Here is a 20,347-nt window from a genome sequence, read left to right on the forward strand (position 1 = left end):
CATCTGGCAGTAAGGAAAGATGGTGGCTCCTGGGACAGACCAGTCTACTCAGATAAACAGTGCTGCAGATGTCACTGAAAACAGGCCCGTATTCCCGTCATGACATTTTTTCAAAATAAGTTCTCTTTGTTCCATGGAAAAACAACAGGGTTCCTCCAGCCAGGAAGTGAATCATAGTCAATATTTCTTCAACTGCATTTGTGCCAATTTATAAGGCCTTTCCCTAATGAAAGTGACACAGGGTAGGATCATGTTCAGACCACTGATCAAGGGTATGTTTCTCATACTTAGTAATTGCTTTTGTTCTGGTTATTGCTTTATCAGTTGGCAAGAAGGATATATATTGCTACAGTTGGCAATATTAATGTGATTCAAGTCTCGGGCCTTTCTATTTAGAAAGGTGAGAAATAATCTATATTTAGAGAAATGGAGATAACCATATGCTCATTGTTACATGGCACATAGCCACACACAATACTGAAAACCAACAAATCTGAAATAGACAGTTATGCAAAGTGAATGTGATGGGCCCTCAGGAAATAATGCTCTGGATCTATAACATAGATGTGTTTGTTGAATTTAGAGGTAGGAGAATGAAATATGCACTGCGCAGCATCAAAAGACATGGTGCTTATTTTAAAAAAATGACACCATTACATTCAGCATTTTATCCTTTAATGTAAGTTGCCACCCACACGAATACACACTTTGTCACAATATTGGTAGCTATGTGTAACACTCGTAAAACAAATGCCATATTTTCACACGTGCACACACATACAGTTTTACGCAAAATTAGATTCTTAGCATTGACAGTTGACACAATCATAAAAAAAAAATAAAAAAAATTCTACAAAGGGAGCTTCATTGTTGTCATGATACCATCTACAACTGTCACTCCCAGTTTTCCCAATGACTGAATAATGGATGTGTTCAACACTGGAAACATATTGTACTACTCAGACTGATAGTAATGCGTCTGTTTGTAGAATGCTGTTAGTATGAATAAGAATCATAGCAGGAAAACATAAATGGCAAAACAAATGATGCGAGGGTGGTGGTTTGAAAGCCAGCGTAGTGAGAAGGAGCAGAGTGTGAGAGAAGAGGCAGAGAACAGGGGCTTGGCATAGAGTGGGATTCATTAAACACGTCCGTTCTTCTGTAATAAATCAGAGCTGTACCTCAGCGTGCTGAGAGATTAATCACTCCTCATATATTACCACAGACCTTTGTGGTGAAAAGAGGTTTGGGTTGTTGAGGAAGTCACAGGAGAATAAATAGGCATGAGAAAGGAGATGAGATGCGATGAGATGGGAGATTACATAATCCTGGGCAATTTAACTCCAGTCCAGGAGGACCACCATAATGCATCAGCTCTTCCATGGAATTCCCTGAATTAGTATTTCAGTGAACAATAAATCTGCTTTTCCAATAGAATAATGCAGCAAATTTTCCTGGGAAAGCTAAAGCAATGGTTTCCCCTGTGCAGTTTTTATGTCCGGAAACACGGTATGTTGCACAAGTCTCTTACTTTGTGGTAATCGACAAATGAATTAATCATACACACATTCGTGTAGTCAATTTTTTAATGCAGCCATTTTCTGTAGTACACATTAAGACAAGCAACTTCAAATTTTCCAGAACTACCTAATTAGACCGTAATATGTTGGCTACATTGTGAATCAACATTGTGAAGGTGTATAAACGTAGGCTAATGGAAACCTAGTTCACGATTAGCTGAATTTGTTGGTTCGGTGTTTTATTGTGGTGTGGTCGCCTGTCCGCAGGGAGTGAGATTGGGGACAGAGCAGCTGTGCTGGGTGAAGGAGGAGAGGGTGAAGAGGAGGTGGGGACCGTGGTGAGCAGCTCCTACTCGTCCTCCTCGTCTCTCTGCGGCCTCAGCAGGACGCTGTGGTAGGATTTGATGCAGGAGAAGGCAGTTGGCGGTATAAGGCGGCGGTCGATGAGGTTGTTCTCCAGGTGCACTGAGACCAGCGGGGAGTCTTGGCTGACTCGCGTGTCACAGAGGGCATCCAGTGGGATGTACCTGGAGGGGGTGGGCAGAATCAAGAGCATGCCACAGCCTTTATCCGCCATCAATCAACCCGGCACATGCTAAAACAAAATGGTTCAACACGTGGTTTCAATATTACGTTTTAAAGAGCAGCAGTAAATATAGAAAATGAGTTAACATCTTAGATCCAGTCTGTGCACCGTTAGTTAATATGACTGTGAGCTAATATGACAGTCATATTTGACTGTTCTGTCAACGCTGATCCGCATCCAGAACTGAACAAAGGGCGACCGATGAGAGAGAGACTTGGGAATGATGTGACCTTATTCTACAGTACGTCTTCGGGAGTTCTTTTTCCCATTTTGGGCTCAAATCCTACCCAGCCTTTTCTGTCTGGTATAGAGCAGATGTTTTTAATGGTCTCCCTTATAAACAACGTATTGTTTTTCACTTCAATCATTTTTTTAGAAGTGCATTTTACTGAATCAATCAGTATTTTTGAGAAGCCATTTATTTTTCCATAAAATGTTTGGAATAACCATTAGGACTTGGTTCCAATACTCCAATGCCCTCTGCCAGTTTGAGTTCATATTAGCACACACTCTCTTTTCCCTCTGCAGTCCACCAGCTGTGCTGCACAGCTAGTGCATCAAAGGAATACAATCCATGCATAGCCAGCACAGGTACATGGGAGGTGCCCAATCTGGCAGGAGGAGGAGAAGTTTCATTGTTAGATGTGACGAGGGAACACCCACTGACTGAACCGGCGTCTCCCTGGATGAGATCATGACGAATCATTTGCTGTTGTGGGGTCACAGTCCGCACTGGTATGGCCAGGATGCGACTCCCAACCAGGAGAGAACAACTGCTCCATCTGGATGCACCACGGTGGACCTTTTAAACCTTAAACTCTCTATTGCCTCCTGACACTTCTGCATACAGCTCTGATTCTCCACTTTCCTGCTCCTAATCTCAGTTCTGCTAGTTACTAATTGGTCTTAAAAACACGCACAGCCAATTTTTGGTAGCATTTATGAATGCACTGCTTTTATTATTGCCAAATAAATCCTTAAACTACATTATGCATTATGAAAAAAATCTAATGTGGACATTCAGTCCAACATTAATAAGATTGATGCACTCTGTAAAATCATTCACTCCAAGTACAGGAAATCCATCTGATCTATTGCAAAGAAGCTTGTTATATCAACTCTGACCTGGAGCCCACAGTAGTAGATGACAACTGGCTTTGATCCACCAGAGTATGATAGGCATAAGTCAGCCAGATGTCAAAGTTCCCCCTACAGGCAACAAGTTGTCAATGAAAAATAAAAAGTAATATAAAAAAGAGTAGAGTAGAGTGCAGACAGAGTGTAGGTTGAGTGAAGGTGGAAGAGGTAGAACAGGTGGAGCAGAGAGGTGGAGCAGGTGGAGCCGGGTACCTGATGAAGTTATAGTTGAGTCTGAGGAGCTGCAGGTTCCTGAGCAGCAGGAGGCCTCTAGGGATGGACCGCAGAAGGTTGTTGTCCAAGAGCAGCTCGGTCAGTGTGCGGTAGAGGCCCAGGAACGACACCCCGTGGATGCCGTCGGCCACCAGCCGGTTGTGGGACAGGTGCAGGGACTCCAGGCCCGGCCGCAGGTGGCCGAAGACGTACCCGGGGATGCGCTCGATCTGGTTGTGGTGCAGCAAGATCTGTCGCAGGGCGAACGGGAGGAAGGATGGCACATGGACCAGCTTGTTATGGGACAGATCCAGGGCCTCCAACTTACTGGGAATTCAAGAGGAATACATAGAAGGCCATGTAAGAACATTTAAAACCGAATAATAATTTGTATTCCAACTATCTGCAACTGCAGCAACTGCAACCCCCACCGCTGAACTGAGTGTAGATATCTGCAGTTGTCCTCCAAAGCACTTGGTGAACAGTTTATTTCTTTTCCCACTGCAGACTACAGCTAAGCTCACATAAAATCGTAGGAATCGAGTCATAGGAAAACCTTTCATATGTGGCTTTCCTTTCTGTCCCAAGCCCAATTTGAAGTGGCTCCACCCAAATTCCAAGGGGCTTTGGCTTTGCAACCCAGGGATGCCCAACTAACCAGCAGGGGTCGCTAGAGAGTGAGGAAACACAGACCTGACTGACTGAACCCTCCCATACTCCGGGCAACATGGTGGGCACATCACCCAATGGAGCTACTGCCTACAGTCAGCACTGACACAGTCTGGATTCAATTAGAGACACTGGATTCATTCAGAGACCCTGGATTCATTCAGAGACCCTGGGGTTCATTCAGAGACCCTGGATTCTATCAGAGACCCTGGGGTTAATTCAGAGACCCTGGATTCAATAGGAGACTCTGGGGTTCAATCAGAGACCCTGGGGTTCATTCAGAGGCCCTGGATTGAATCAGAGACCCTGCGGTTCATTCTTGACCCCACAGCTTAGTTAAATGAGCCAGCAGGCAATGCAAGACCACATTATACAAAAGCGATGAGCAAAGACACAACCTTCAAGATGGAGGAGGAAATCTTAGAGGAGCTGTACATAATATAGATTAAAACCCTTTATTAAACAGCCGAATCCCTGCCATGTTTAAAGTTTACATGAACATTAGCATAATAGCTTACTGATCTGATTGGAAACAGCTGGACACGCAGTCATTCAAGTCAGTTATGGGATTCAATTAACAACAGATCATAATGACTGACATAATCTGCATAAGCTTTCCACCGTAAAATAAATGATGTCACCTGGATAGGGCAGAATAATAAACTCATAAATTATGTTGAATCTTAATGAGAACAAAGCAGCGCTGGAGATAATTTGCCACTGTAATTTATTTTTGAGCCCACATGATATTGGATCTTTACTGTCCCCATGAGATAGATTAAGCACTTTCTGTTAACAGGAGGGACTGATTTTGTGCCGAGATAAGCTTAAGATTTATCACTGAAATGCAGTGACAATGTGTATGGTAGCACTTCTCACTAGTTAAAACGGACATCAAGCTTCAGATGTACAATTCATTTTACCAGCCTAATATTTTCTAGTTGTCAATAAAGTAGTGTGCTACAGTGTTTTCTAAAACAAATTCATGAGAAATAAAAAAAATAATGGCTGGTATAAAATGTTGCTTGTTATTCATTGTGCCTTGGGTCAGATTGGGGTCAGTTATGAGAGGAAATAATTTGCCTAGGCTCGGGTCAAGTCTGGGTTGGAGGCAGTGAAGTCCTTGAGGGCTCTGTAGGGTCGCACAGGGAGGGAATATTCCCAGTCAGTTATTAAGGGAATCTATTTCCAGGAATATATGGAATTTTCAGTCACATGGGAAAAAGTGAAACTAACAACTTGGTGTATAGAAATGACACATTAGCTGCAGTTCAGTGGCATGGACGTAATGTTTGACTGTGTGATACAATATAGTCAGCCAGCAAAAACAGTACAGCGCATTTCTATTGGAAGAATCATTTGCAAGCCAGATAATGTTAAAATGTATTTACTTTATTAACTTGTAGTCTATAGCTGTTCAAGCTCTACCTACATAGTAGACGGTAACATAAGAGCCTGTATGTATGTATCTGAAGAAAGATGATATATTGCCAAACTACAATATTCAAAGATGCAGATACTAACATAATTCAGTAAAGAAAAAACATATTTTTATGTTGATACTTCCCATCCCAAATTCTTCCCCACAAGTTGTAGTGTTGTGTTATGCCAAATCAGAGGGCTAAACATTTTTGCTCTTAATAATTGTTAAAACGTAAAGATAAAGAATAAAAAATGTTTCTGATTTCTGAAACTATAATTAAAATAAATATTCCCGATATTTCCATGGATTAAAAAATGATTAGTATTGGATGGACAAAAGATAAAACATACTAATATCTCATATGGTTACGCTGCAGGCCCAGTGATCTTGTTGAACAGGCCCTCACAGAATAGTAAATGGTAACAGTGCAATCAGTAAAAGGTCAAAGGTCATCATGTGCATTCCCCAGCACTGTGCCCTAGGCCACAGTAGCTCATTAAAGCCTTATAAAGCCCTTAAACATACACCCAGACTTCAGAGAGTCGACGGGACAGATGCCACTCCTGCAAGCTTGCAGCACTGGGCACAGCAGGAAAGAGGAACATCGTTTGAAGCTTCAAATTCATGAAAAGCGTTGTGGAATGTTGAGTAATTTCATAAATGAAGGATGGTGCCAGACTGGCTGTAACATCACACAGTTAGCCCCAATTGTGAAATAAATCTCACCTATAGCACTCCTGTTTGCTTCAGTCTAACAAACGTATTTATGTGAAGCAGCAATGAAAGGCATTTGTGTGGTAATTGGTTGACCAGGTTATTTACTGGAACATTCTCTCCCTGTAAAGGAGTCCCTTCTTTTAAGAGCATTGTTGGGGAGGACCTGCATCTGGTCTGATTTACCACACATCACAAACTGTATCTAATATCTGCTCTCTCTCCCTCGGTGCATTCACTGGGTTTGTGTTTTTTTATTCTGAAATATGATTATTTTCACCGACCCACTGCGCTGCAAGGTTACTCAACTACCCACGCCTGCAGTTAAACCACATCAGCCACAAGCTTCCTCCCTTTATTGGATTTTCTACCCCATAGGGAGATTAAAAAAAGCTTCTATAGCACATATGTATGCTATCCCACATCTTTTCAGCCAAAGAACCACCCTAGGGGGTCAGGCGATTGTTCATGTATCTGAAAGTGTGACTCTGGTTAATTGGGCACACCTAACTGCAGGTCTACACTCTACTCCAATACAATGGCCACACAGCTCAGCTGGTGAACTGCAGAGTGAAAAAGGGGTGGCTGACAGATTGTGCTTCAAATGAGAGAGCTGGCAAAGATGTTGATGAGATGGCTCTACAAATACAATGGGAGATTTCAAAACAGGAGAAAAAAGAAAATTGGAATAAAAATGTGATTAAAAGGCCAGTGCCTCTGCCTGGGCCAGAGCATGATGGACTGTGTTTGTGGAAAAACTGAATTTTATTCCATGTAGACAAGCCATTGTTCCTGTGATGTCTGTGCCCAGACTGGCATGAGCATTGCTGTATGCCAATAGACACCATCTGATTGTCATTGAGACTTGCGGACAGTTCAAATAACCAGCCTTCCTCACTTATCGTACAATAATAACTTGCATAAACATACACACAAACATACACTTATGCACTTATCCATATTGATGTGCCTTAAATGTGGAAAAAGACTGGGGGGTATTTAGGGACCACCAAATTCAACAGTTACCAGAACTATGCCAATTGTTTGTTCAACTGAGTTGCACAATATTAATATACCGCAACTATAAAACGTTTATTAAGAGCTGAGGTATGGAGAGAGGTGCAGGTATAACACAGGCATATGTAAACACATACAACACATTTTAGGTGTACGTTAGAAAACATTAACTGACCTTTATGTAACTTGAATGAAATGTACATTTAGCTTTTTCTAATGCTCAACTTCCCTTCCAATTGTTTTGCTCTCTTACATCAACAGAGTTATAACACAGTCTCTTACCAACAAGTGTTGAACAGGCCTAATTACTCCTTGATAAGAGTCTGCCATTTAGGCAGAGAGACAATAACCAGCAATCAGTCACACAGGCTGGACAGCAGGGCTGGTCAAAGGCAAGGCTGGAAAGCAAAGCGCTTGCCCATGGAAGTAGGCTGGAGAGGTTTTGCAGGGCAGTCCCTCAGCAAAGCCTATGGTGCACTGGGCATCATGGGGGCATGCAGAAGGAGAGCCAACCGCAACACAGAGGTGGCAGAAATCCTTAAGACGGCTCTGAGTCAAGAACAAAAGCTGGAGCCCATTTTGTTTCCCAAACATCCAAGTTTCTCTTTAACTGAAAAGAAACAACTTTTGCCTCACGCCACCGTGAAGATTTGACATAAGAAAAAGATAGCAGGAGACAGCAATACAGCAGGGTATTTGGTCATTTTAGATAATACCAGCGTTCCCACGGTTCAGAAAAATGCTGACAGTTGAATGGTCTTAATTATGTTCACTTCCACATGTTTTTAATTTGACGTTGTATAAAAGAGAAATTGTGTCCAATTGTGAATGATGGTGGCCCAGAAAATGCATGGTCTGTCTTAGCATAAGTCAGTCAGCTGGAGGTCCACTCTGAGTGAACATGCATGCTAACTGCGTCTAATGGTGAACATACATATCCATACAAACACTGCCCACTTTCACTCGTGTGCACGCGCACATACAGTACATGAACAAATAAACACGCATGCACACACACACAAACAAACACTCATCACTGAGAATACTTACAAATAAATTCAGAAATGATGCTTTAAAAATACTTTTGTTCCATCAGAAAGTTACTGAACTGTTGTTAAACGTAATGTTCCTAAAATGTAAAGTAAAGCAGACAGACAGACAGCAGACACATCACCACACTCTCCAGGAGAAGCAGCAGGGACAGGATCAAGGAGAATCGTGAACAAAGGCCCTCAGGGCAGAATGTGCGAAAACGAACCAGGAGCCAAACTAACCCATCACCACACCGCTGCACTTGCCAACAGAGCCAAATTCTGTTACATAATGACGGTTATATAACCACGGCTGAAATGACATGGCTCTTAAAGGGGACAGATATGTGCCATTTTCTCAGGGTTCATATTATTCTGCATTTCACTGATATTCAGGAACCGAAAGCAAAGGTCACACACACGGTCACCACGCACACACAAACACACACAAAGAAAATTAGCATGATTTAAATGCCTTTAGAATATTTATTCTCAATTTAATTAAATCACAAGTGCCAGATGTTTACATTCGTACATTCAAAGAACTCTGGGCCAGCTGACTATTAAAATGGTTTCACTGCACAGCCTCTTGCATCTTGCAATCTGAAATTAGCTTAACTGCATGACAGAACAATACCTTTTTTTCCATACACAGGCAAGCCGGTGATATGCAATGTTTCTTCATACAGCCCTGCATTATGACAGCGGTGTTATTCCACAGAGTCACTTTAAATGATTTAAGTTTAATGTGCTTTATGGTTATGGAAAGCCTGATCGGTTTGCAAGTTCATTTAGCATTCTACTGTGGAACTGTTGATAATGTGAATAGAGGTCTGAACAGTGGTGTTCCTTAATCTGAACAAAGGTGTGGGCCTTCAGTCCACATCCTCTTAGTTCTGCAGGTGGTAACAGTTTCTCCCCCAAGGGTCAGACTCTTTATGTAAGCCATTATAAAACCTGCATCCGGCCTGAAGCCAGGACACCATTCAACAGAACACTCACTCATTTGCCACCATTAAAAAAAGATTTGCAGTGCGAAACATTTCTAGAATACTTTAATACAATCTTCTGTTTTCTTTATTTCCATTGGTCTGCTGTCTTTGGAACAGGGAACTTCCTTCCCAGAGTAGCAGATTGGGAAAGAATCCCTTGTCAACACACTTGGCATTTTGATGTGCTGAGTAAGTGGTTAGAATAACACCAATAACACCACGATAAAGACCTCGTAAAAATCCAGAGCTTCCTGAAGTCCCTTCCCTTTTATACCGTTTTCATCACCATATTTATTCACCAATTCAAGGCATCTACAAAAAATGCATGTACTTAGGCGCTACCATAACTTTTAATATGATTCAGACACAGAGCAAGTTCCACTCCTTTGGCCTTGCAGCGAACCCCCCCCAACCCCCCCCCCCCCCCCCCCCTTCACAACCCCCCCCAAAAACTATGAACAAAACCACTTCCACCACCACAAATACTTCACCCCTACAACAGTACTTCTAATCCCGTTCGAATTCGGTCTCTGCTCCCTCTCCTAATTGGAAACAAATGCAGTAAAAACGCAGGCAGGGAAAACAAGACCACTAGGGTCCGCTTTAGCACTATGGGGCTTTCGATCACAAGCCCTCACATCCAGTGGAATTTTCTCCATTAAGAGGAGTGGGGATTGGGCAGAGACCCTCTCTTATCCATCCTCAAGGGGGACATGAGTGACTGCAATCTCATTCTATACATGACCGCTGTGGTTCTTGGAAAGCTCTTAAGTAAACCAAATGAAAGTGTTACAATCTCACCCAGCACTCACAGAGCCCTACAGAGTGCACATTCCTCCAGAGAAAAGAGGAAAAAACCGCAGACTTTAGTGTCAACTACAGCTGGGCACACAAATTCCAGTGGACCCAAACCTTTTCTGCGTCTCATAAACCCGAGGCATTACAATGTCTCCGGTTAGCCTCAGAGAAACTCTGGGGGTCACATTTACAGCATGAGAAATGCACCCCACTGGCTCCTGACAGACTGCTTGGATTTATTGCACTGCAACACAATCCAACTTATGTCCACACTGGACACGCTATCAAAAAACAAACACTTGTCTTTTCATTTTACGGAGAATGTATAGCTTGCAGACTGTGGATCAACATTGTTTCGGGCACTGGTTTGAAAATGTATTTTTGAAAGAACCTGGGGGCATTAAGGGGGCAGCTTTCACCTAAGAAGCAGAGACCCAAGTAATCAGACCATGTGCAAACCCTGCTCGAGCAAAGTGAAACTCAATGTCTTTCTCCAGAGGTAGATTTGCATGATCAGATAACAGTAGCATATCCTGATGATCAAGCCACCTGCTTCAAATGATACCTACATTAACCCCTGATGGGCGGATGCGACCAGCACGTTACACTCCCCTAACAGACACATGACCGCGACTCCAGACACATGACCATTGAAATGCATTGTGATTCCTAGGCATTTTTATGGGTTTTCTATAGGGCGCCTTAGTCCAGAATGGGTTAAAGATCCACAGCTCTATTAGAAAAATATGCTTGTCCAAGAGTAAATAGGGATGCATCAGAGGCCAGTGTGCAGAAGTTCTTTATGGTAGAGTGGGTATTCCTTTCCAGATGTGCAGTGTACAGAACACCTCCATATTCCTTAGCGGAAGAACACTGTGAAATCTGAAAACCTACACTCTGTTATCACTCCCCATGGCCGCAGAGGTAGGTCTGCGCTTAGCCGATTCTTCTGTGGGGTCCACATTCGCAGGGGGCTGCTATCCTGCCATTCCCTCGCTCTGAACAGCGTTATACTTGCTCCATCCCACTCCGTCTTCTTGGATTTTGTGTTCTGAAGTGTGTAGGTGTGTGTCCCCTGTGGCATGTCCGCATCTCACTGGAGCAGTTTCTCCTCTCTGTCCTCTCCTAAGTGTTCAGAAACGGACCCCAAAGACTTGGCAGGCGGCCCAAGATCACACCGTGTGATCCAACGAACCGAGTGGTACATTCATCTGCAACACTTGACCGCGCACTGGGGGTGAACAAGAGTTTCACAAGCCCTCAGGACACACGGTCAAATAAAACCTCCCAGGGTGCCCCTGAGGGCGGGAGCAGGGCCGGACTTACCCAGCCTCCCGAATGCTCTGGAGTTTCATTAATTTCACTTAATGGTCTCTTCAATGGTCCTTGCGCAATAAAATCATACTGCCAGGTATTGACACATACTATAATAGGCTACATTAAATAATGGAATTACTGTTGTTCTCATCATCATCATCATCATCATCATCATCATAGACCAACATTGCACACACTGGACCGTGGGGATTGAGGAGACATGGAAAGGTCTGCGAAGGGAGTATAAATCACACTAGTCGCCCTGTTTCCCGTCCAAATCCCCATATTCTTTAAATCATCCAACTATGAAAAACCTTAAGCAATGGGCACAGCATATACGATAGGTCAGGGAACTAAACTGGAACATGGCTGGAAGAATTCCATTAAACAAACAAAAAAGTGTAAAGGAGGCCCTCACTCTGAAATGTAAAAAATATATATTTTATGGTGGCATGAAAATTATCTGAAAAATATAGAATTTGATTAGGCAGGAAGACCAGCACTCTCTTGACTTCAGTGGCATCAGATCCAGGACTGATGCCATCGTTCTGCAGCCAAATCTCAGGGTCCCCATAATTCAATGCTTCTCAGCAAACTAATTACATTTCTGGAAAGTGATAGGAAAGGTTGCCAGTGGATACTTGGAACTGCATCAGACTGGGTTTTGCACATTCACCCATTTTACATGGGACAGTGTGCGTCTGCACACATACTGTATGCATACATGTGCAGTGTTAGGATCATATATGTTGTCACCATCTTTGTTATCTAAAAGCTATGCTTTGAAAATATATTCTTTCTTGAATTCATGGCATGGCCCAGCTCATATCAGCAGCACATATCAGCAGCACACCTTAAAAGTAAATACTGTTGTTGGTGATTATTTCTGTGGTGGTGATTCAAAAATAAACAATTAGTCCTACAACATTCATCCAGAATTGCACGGGCGTGTGCTCTGTGGTATGCTGTGCTCAAGAATAATGGAGGTTGTTCTTGGTGGTGCTATCGAAGTAGTTATATTTAGCAAGTTTTCATGTCACTAAATTTAGAACACAAAATCATTGCCAAAGTTGGTGATAAACAGCTGTTTCCACAACCCAAGCTAGCAGCTGAAATCACATAGTCTGACCCTAAGCTTCTCTACAGTCACAGCGCGGTTTGAGTGCTGAGGTCTGTTTACCAGCTTATTTTACCTTCTTTCAATCGCAATGGCAACTGAGCACATTTTGAAGAATTCAGTGACATCCATCCCCACAATGCACGTATGTATGCACTGAAGACCCCAGCAAGATTCTCACGGACCCCATGGCAACAAACACCCACAGGAATTGACAATATTTGAACAAATCAGGCATACTGTATGACCCCACAAAGATTGCACTGTCATCTCCATTCAGGCTCATCAATCATTCTTTTTTAAGCATATGTTTAAATGCCTCCAGGTGTTGCCATGGGCATGCAATCGGCTGTCACCTAATCACCTGTCAGTTTTGTTTGCTTGGTTGTAATATGGAGATAATTACAATAAATATCACAACAGCTGGACTAGTCATCAAGCAAAAAAAGGAAATATTTGTACTTGTAAATCGCTTTGGATTAAAAGCATCTGTCAAATGACTACAATGTAAAATTTACTGTTGGCTTACTATTTTGATAATCTTAACGGAAATCACCTCCAAGTATAATAAAAATGTCTTCCTGTTTTTTTAGCAGTAGCGCTAAAAAACAAACGCTGAGAGAGTCTGACAGGAAACGGTAGGAGCACTGCTCCCTCTTGTGGTTGGTGGAGAAATTACATTACAGACTAACCGTGAAGGATGTCTTCACCTACAGTAAAATCTAAAAACTAACACACTGTCTCTTGCATTAGAGTGTAGTCTGTATACAAAGATCAAAACCATCTCATTGATCCAAAGTATACACAGTACAGTACACCACCTAAATAGTTTCATTCATGAAATATTAGTATTGAAATGAAATATTGAGATTCAAACAAACCTCACTTCCCATTTTATTATAGACTCCAGAAAGCACAGTGGTTTGACCTCGTGCTCTGCTTTTAAAAAATGTGTGTGCTGACCACAGAAAAAATCATTAACACAGAAAAATGGCCAGCTCGTTAGTTGATGAGAGTATTAATTCATTAAGCCTTTCATTTCTCTACTAATGCAGCAAATACTATATCTTCAGCATTGAACAGAAATGAGTCACCTTGACTAAGTGGAAAGAAACAATGGCAATCGCATGAGAATGTCTAAGGGATAGAAATAATACAACTGGAACAAAAAGGTACACCTTTGTTTTAACAAATGCTATGAGAAAGCAAATTGCTACTAGTCAAATTAATGCATTAATTAATCATTTATATTGTTCCTTCCATCCCAAGGTTTAAGTATCTCAAAGCACGTTATAATGCAGGGAGAGTGACTCATCTGGCTCATCTCCAGTGTGCTGTACTGGTCCTGAACAAGCGATAAAGAGCAGCTGACGTGAGTGCCACAGCACATCAGGCCGAAGGAAGCCAATGAAACGGATTGACGATTCAACAGAGTAACCCTGGACAGGACCATATGTTGAAACATTGAGCGGTAAGGACGCGGTCACGGTAACGGCGCGGTCACGGTAACGGCGCGGTCACACTCACGGCAGGTGGATCCAGGCTCGAGGAGCGATGCGGTCCTCGCGAATCCGGTTGTGGCTCAGATCCAGGACCTTCAGCTGGAGAGACTTGTTGAGGATCCCCTCGCGCACCTCCTCCACCCGATTCTCCGACAGGTGCAGTTCCTGGACACACAGACAGAGTGTTCAGCGCTCCAAATGTTGTGCTGCGAGCCCCTGGCAGCCTTAGTGAACATCAGGTACTGAACATTTGTATTCTACACTCTTGAAGTGCTGTTCCTGACACCACATAACAATCTTGGGAAAAATGCATTTAGTATTGATTTCATAATTTAGATCCTTAATAAATCACAGCTTATACGCAATGACTGAAAAAGTGTATACAATGAATCATACAAGCTGCACCCTACAGGAAATCTGCACATTAGTGTTTTTGTGATGGAAGCCAAAAGGGAACCATGACATGCACGGCCAGTGTAAAATACTGACATTATAGGCCCCTACTGTGTGATACAGTAGTTACCGATCACAAAAATGATATATTTCACTGAGATGATCTTTCATGGACCTGAAGCGATGGGGGCAGCCCGGACGGCAGACCCCGAAACTTGTTCCTGTCCAGCCGAAGGTAGATAACAGCCCGGAGGGGCCTGAAGGCCAGGGGGGAGACGTTCCCGTCATGGAAACCGTTACCCTCCAGCTCCAGAGTCAGCAGCTTGGACAGACCTGAGGGGAGCCACACCCAAACCCCAGCATGGCACGTTTCACACGGTTACCCACCCGGTGTACTGGCATAATATACTTATGCTGTTAAAAACAGCATCTCAAAGAGATGATACTGCTCAATGAAAGATCCCATTATACAGATATCGCTGTTCACAACCATGCTGACATTCTGCAATATCACAATGCACTGCATAACAGAGATCTTCAACTGAAATGCTTCAAGAACTGTCAGAGGAATTGGACATCCCCATGTACCAGACTTCCGTAGGAATGAGCACATTCTACACACATTAAGAAAAGCTCAAGAGTATTGTAAAGAGTAAAGTGATAAACACTTGTAAGTATCTTTAGGCTGCCAAATTCAAATTCCAAAAACATTACTTTGGCCTGAGCAGTGGGAATTTGCATTGATTGTATCACTGAGTCCATCATTAAAATGAAAACCTCTTCCTCCAAAATATGGCACCACTCATGTCATCCTTTTCACTGGACTGAACCTGTTTGCATCAAAAGCCTGTGTGTGTCTGTGTGTCTGCATTTATACAGTGAGCAACACAAACACACAGCCAATCTAGATGCACACACATACCTCTGAAACTGTGAGGAGTGAGGCTCTTTATCTTGTTGTCATTAATCTTGAGCTCCTCTAGAGATGGTGGCAGTGGTGGGATCTTGGTTAGACCGTTTCCATCCAGGTTCAGCCTCCTCAGCCTCGTTAGATTCTGAAAAAAGTTAAGGACGGACTGTGAAAATATGCAAATGTCACAATGGCCTCACAGGATTTCTCTGCTGCATGGATCACATCACAGTTTGTGTTTCAGTTATCACCACTGGTTGTTTAAGAAGTTAGTGTCAAAAAGGATATTTGAAATCAAGGTTTATTAAACTTCAGTTAAGTAGTTTGACCCTAGCAGAAAGTCAGCTCAAACAAGGATTTATGATGTTTATATTGTGTGTGTGTGTGTGTGTGTGTGTGTGTGTACACACACACACACACACACACACACACACACACACACACACACACACACACACACACACACACACACACAGTATATGTACTGTATATATTCCAAATTATATTCAGAAGTGCCATGAACAGTATCAGGTTACAACCACAATAAACAATTCATACTTAACAGCCGCTTTCCCAAGACCTCTCATTTGGAGGAACCAAGGATGTTAATGCTGTAATAAATGATGTATTTGTTCCTAATTTTGGAATGGAGTCATGTTCCCAAGGGACTGCAGTTTGTGAGGCATCCAGAACTTTCTGCCATTGCTCATAGATTCATCTTTGGCCGACCCTGTGATTTGTCAGGATCTGTCCACACCTTACATCTGCTGTCATACTCCACAAGGGCGTGGTTTCTTCTGGTGGTTTGATACATTTATTCTGGGATTCAGATGGTTCCACTGGCGTAACGTCAGGAGGCCATCAGCAGCCAGAGCAGCCTCAGTAAAGTTTTGATGCTTCAGTAAACTTTATGGCTTTTGCTGAAAATAAATTCACAGGTGCTCCTGGGACATAAGGTTCCATGACAGATCACACTGTGATGCAAAAACGAAAACTAATGGATTGCATTTATATGATTCTTCATAACCTTCATGGTTCTCAAAGCTCTTTACATTTGGCAAGGGAAATTATACTACCACATAATTCATGAATGGCAGCCATTTTGTTGCCAGGATGCTAATCACAAATCGGTGGAGACGTGAGAGGGAGAGATTTATTTTGTCACTTTAAAAGAGGAGGGATGGTGAAATTGGCCAAGGTGTCTGGAGGGACCACCTTGTTTATAACACAAATGTTGAAGTGGTTTTCTGACCTTCTTCAGTGTCTGCTGTGGTGCATCACAAGGCCGGGAATAGCACTCTCCATGAAGAGACAAAGTCATTAGTGGCTGATGAACACACCCCAGGTGGCTGCACTTCAGTGGGAACTTTAAGTGCTGTTCCATTGGGAAGGAAGGAAGGACCACGGACAGCACATATGGACACCCACCCAAAATATTTGCTCTGTTTTTAGAAACAGTCTCCTCACTGACCCACAATGATTTGTTTTTTTCCCCTCAACCACAGCATGGCACTGACTCAGGCCTGGTGTGTCTGCCCGCTATGCCAAGTTGTGCAGCTGCCCAGGATGAGTGGCAGCTCCACCCACCCGGCGCCTGCAGACCAAATCACACTGAACACAGGATAGCCGAGAGACTGCTGCCTGCCACACAAGAGCGCAAGGACATTGGCTGTCGAGACATTCGAGAAAAGCACAGCACTCGGCTCTTTTTCAAACCGTGCGCAGTAACAGGTTTTCAGAGAGAAACTCATCTCGTCCCTCCGCAGACTCACCCGGAAGATGGAGGAGCTCAGGGAGGAATCTTCCAGCTTGTTCTTACTCAGATCCAGCCATTCCAGATTGGGAAGTCCAGAGAGGCCCCGGAATGGCAGTTTACCAATTCTATTATCTGAAAAATTGTGGTTACTTCCACATACAGCAGCATGAAATCATACAATAGGAAAGGATCTAGATCGATGGTCCTCACTGCCCCTCCTGGAGAGCCACAGGGTGTGGTGGTTTTTGTTTTTGCCTTAATATCAGCAACCAATTCAGGCCCAAGAAACTATGTAATTAACTATTTTTATCGATCAATAATGCGCTGAGTAACAACAAAAGCCAGCACGCTCTGCAGCTCCCCAGAACCAGGAGTGAGGACCACTGATTTAGATGCATGTTGTATGCTGTTGGCTGACTATACCAAAGGACAGTTTAGCCAAGGCAAGGTTGAACCTGGCTGTGTCTAATTAGTCCTCTATGCTTACAGTAAGTCACAGACATGCCCCTCCATCTCCCACCAGCATTTACCTGCCAGGTAGAGGGTTTTGACCCCGAGGTCAGTGATGATGGGAAGGTGGGCCATGCCCACACTGCCGCAGGCGATCAGAGACTCCGCCAGGATGCACCCAGCCGGGAGGGACTCCATGAAGCTGGTCCTGTTTAGGGGTGATGCTCCGGGAAAGCGTGCGGGCGGTGGGGTGGTCTGGCTCTCCTTCTCCTCCTCTTCCTTCCCATTCTCCGCCTCCGCCTCCTCCTCCTCCTCCTCTTCTTCTTCATCATCATCCTCATCGTCATCATCCTCCTCATCGTCGTCCTCATCTTTGGCCTTGAGCCTTTTCTTTTCTTTAAGACCTTTCTTCATTGCCATGGTGCTAACACTGACTCTGGTGGAGGGCTTGGCCTTCAGCACCTTCCCCTCAGCTTCCTGTGACCTCCAGAGGGCTGGCACCGCCTTCGGCACCTGACCCAGGGATTTGCACAAAGGAAATGCATTAAAGAACACTCCTTTGACAATCACAGTGACTGTACAAGTGAACAAATTAATTATAAAAGGAATCGCACCAGCTAGACCCTCACCACACAAAGGAAAATATTTATTGGATCCCCCTAGATTAGTGTGGTTTAGTTTGCCAGGGGCACAACTATGACCAATCAGAACCAGTTATAAACTGATAGTGCCTACCTATAACTATCAGCTATGGCCGGAAGCTCCATGCAGTAAGGTGTAATATCCCACTGCATCCCGAGGGAGGGAGGGTTTCAGTTTACAGTAACTCACAGACTCATTGCTCATACAGTAAAGAGCTAATCATTGCCATCTGACTGCATGAGTTTCGGAGGATCCAAAATGTGCACCTACACAAACTGCTGGAGGATGTTCCAGCAATAGGACTCTTACCTTTCGTCTTATTAGTTTGGAAAATAAATAAAATGGGGGGAAAAGGCATTTCAAAAACTGCCACTTTCCCCTGATTTATGAGCGAGTCCTACACACATAGCCCTACTCACCTTCTTTACTGAAACAGATCCCAACTCTTGCTTCTTATACTTGACCTCTGCCACAGTCCTTGTGACAGGAGGCACAGCTGCTAGCTGCAGTCTAGTACTGCCATCGTCCCTTTTGCCATTCCTCCCCCCAGTCTTGCCCCCCACCTTCAGCACAGGTTTTCGGAGCTGACCCTGGACCCTCTTCCTGTGGGCTGAGGACTGGGGGGCCTGTGGAGCTAAGAGAGAAGGAACACAAACCAAGTGAGGCTGGAACTTCGACCACCAACATGTTGACATAAACTTTGGTCAGCTTGTCATCAAAAACAGTGATTTTAAATTACATGTTTACATGGACACACATTATGAAATAACAGCACTCATTGCACAATAATACCAGCAATCACAATCAATGTTTTCTGTATAAATTTAAGCTATCCCAGTTTGATGACCTATTATTGCAGTCAGATCTTCCACGAAATGCTCTAATGGATTCATTTTTCAAACATTCCTTGAAAGAAAATTATTGTAATGCATTTCCTAACGAAATGATTCCATGTCCAGTGATTGTAATCGGATCTCATTATTATATGAGGTGATGACCCCTATGAGGAATGCAGATGCATTCTTACCACCATTAGTGCACGGAGTAGAGCGACAGTTTGGAACTCCTCTCTCACAGTGGCACACATAGCACGGTTCAGGAGACCACTCCGCTCCCTCAAACAGATAGATCCCCTTCACCAGGCAACGGTCTGCGCTCCCTGGCACACAGACACATGGAGGTTACATCACGCAGTGTGGGTGTCCGGTTCTACACTGGTCCTGGAGTTTCCACTCACCTGCGGGGGGAGTTCCGCTGGGGGCAGGAGCGTCCGCCGCCATCGCTGCCGGGTCGCCGGTGCCCCTAGCCTTCGGTTCCCTCCTCATCTGCGGCTTCCCACCCAGAACCGAGGCTACGGCACACACGCTCAGGTACACCAGCACAGCCCTGTACATCATGCAGGCTAGCTCTCTCCTACTGTCTGTGTGCCTTAAGTCTCCTCCAGAAAAACTCAGCCTGCAGCCCTGACTGCAGAAGGAACTTTAGATGCTGTCCTCCATGAAGTGCTGTTCTCCTCACTCACACAAACCGCTAAGGTGAGAGCAGAGAGGAAGAGACATGGGGGAGAGGGCAAAAAAAGGAAAATACGCCCAACAAAGCCCTTCATTCATTCCTTAAAAAACACACACACCTACCGCTTTTCTCCCCTCTCTCTCTCGCCTTACACCCCCCACCTCGCACCCCCCATTCCCCGGTCTTAAACAAACAAACCAAGGAGGAGTTCCACTGACAGCAGGCGTATCTCAGACATGATGATGGCGATGCCATCCGCCAAACTGTGGGGTCCGGAAACTGGATCCTTTCTGGCCTTTGTGCCATTACGAATGGGCAAATTAGACGAGATATCAGTCCTCAGTTTTCTTCTGCATCCCACTGGAGGCATCTCAAGGTTGGCCACACTCCACTGGCAGCATATGTTTGAAAAGGAATAAGGTCTGGAGCAGAATGAAAGGCAGCTTTGTCTCCCCTCCCCTCAAATACACACACACACACACACCCAAAAATCTCAGACACATAGTGGCCACACTCCTGAGAAATTCTAGCAGCTCAGTCACAGAGTATCCCTGTTCGTCTCACTCCTGGTTCCCGCGGACGCCAGCGGCTACGACGCGTACACCCGCAGAGCTTGGTCTGTGATTCCAGCTGAAATTGCAGTGTTTT

At 44.0% G+C, this 20,347-nt stretch overlaps 1 protein-coding gene across 1 annotated transcript; it reads right to left on the reverse strand.

Moving 5' to 3' along the window:
• Positions 1-658: 658 nt before the first annotated feature.
• si:dkey-32e6.6 (extracellular matrix protein 2) lies at positions 659-19,581 on the reverse strand. Its single transcript, XM_061218739.1, has 10 exons — positions 19,425-19,581; positions 19,263-19,346; positions 18,607-18,821; positions 17,626-18,058; positions 17,112-17,227; positions 15,352-15,484; positions 14,605-14,762; positions 14,062-14,201; positions 3,457-3,783; positions 659-2,047 (listed from the first exon to the last, which is right to left on the reverse strand). Exons 1-10 carry the CDS (start codon positions 19,579-19,581, stop codon positions 1,870-1,872), a joined length of 1,941 nt encoding a protein of 646 aa, XP_061074723.1. The 3' UTR covers positions 659-1,869.
• Positions 19,582-20,347: the final 766 nt, after the last annotated feature.

The sequence above is a fragment of the Conger conger genome, chromosome 14, assembly GCF_963514075.1.
Source record: "Conger conger chromosome 14, fConCon1.1, whole genome shotgun sequence".
Taxonomy (NCBI): Eukaryota; Metazoa; Chordata; class Actinopteri; order Anguilliformes; family Congridae; genus Conger; species Conger conger.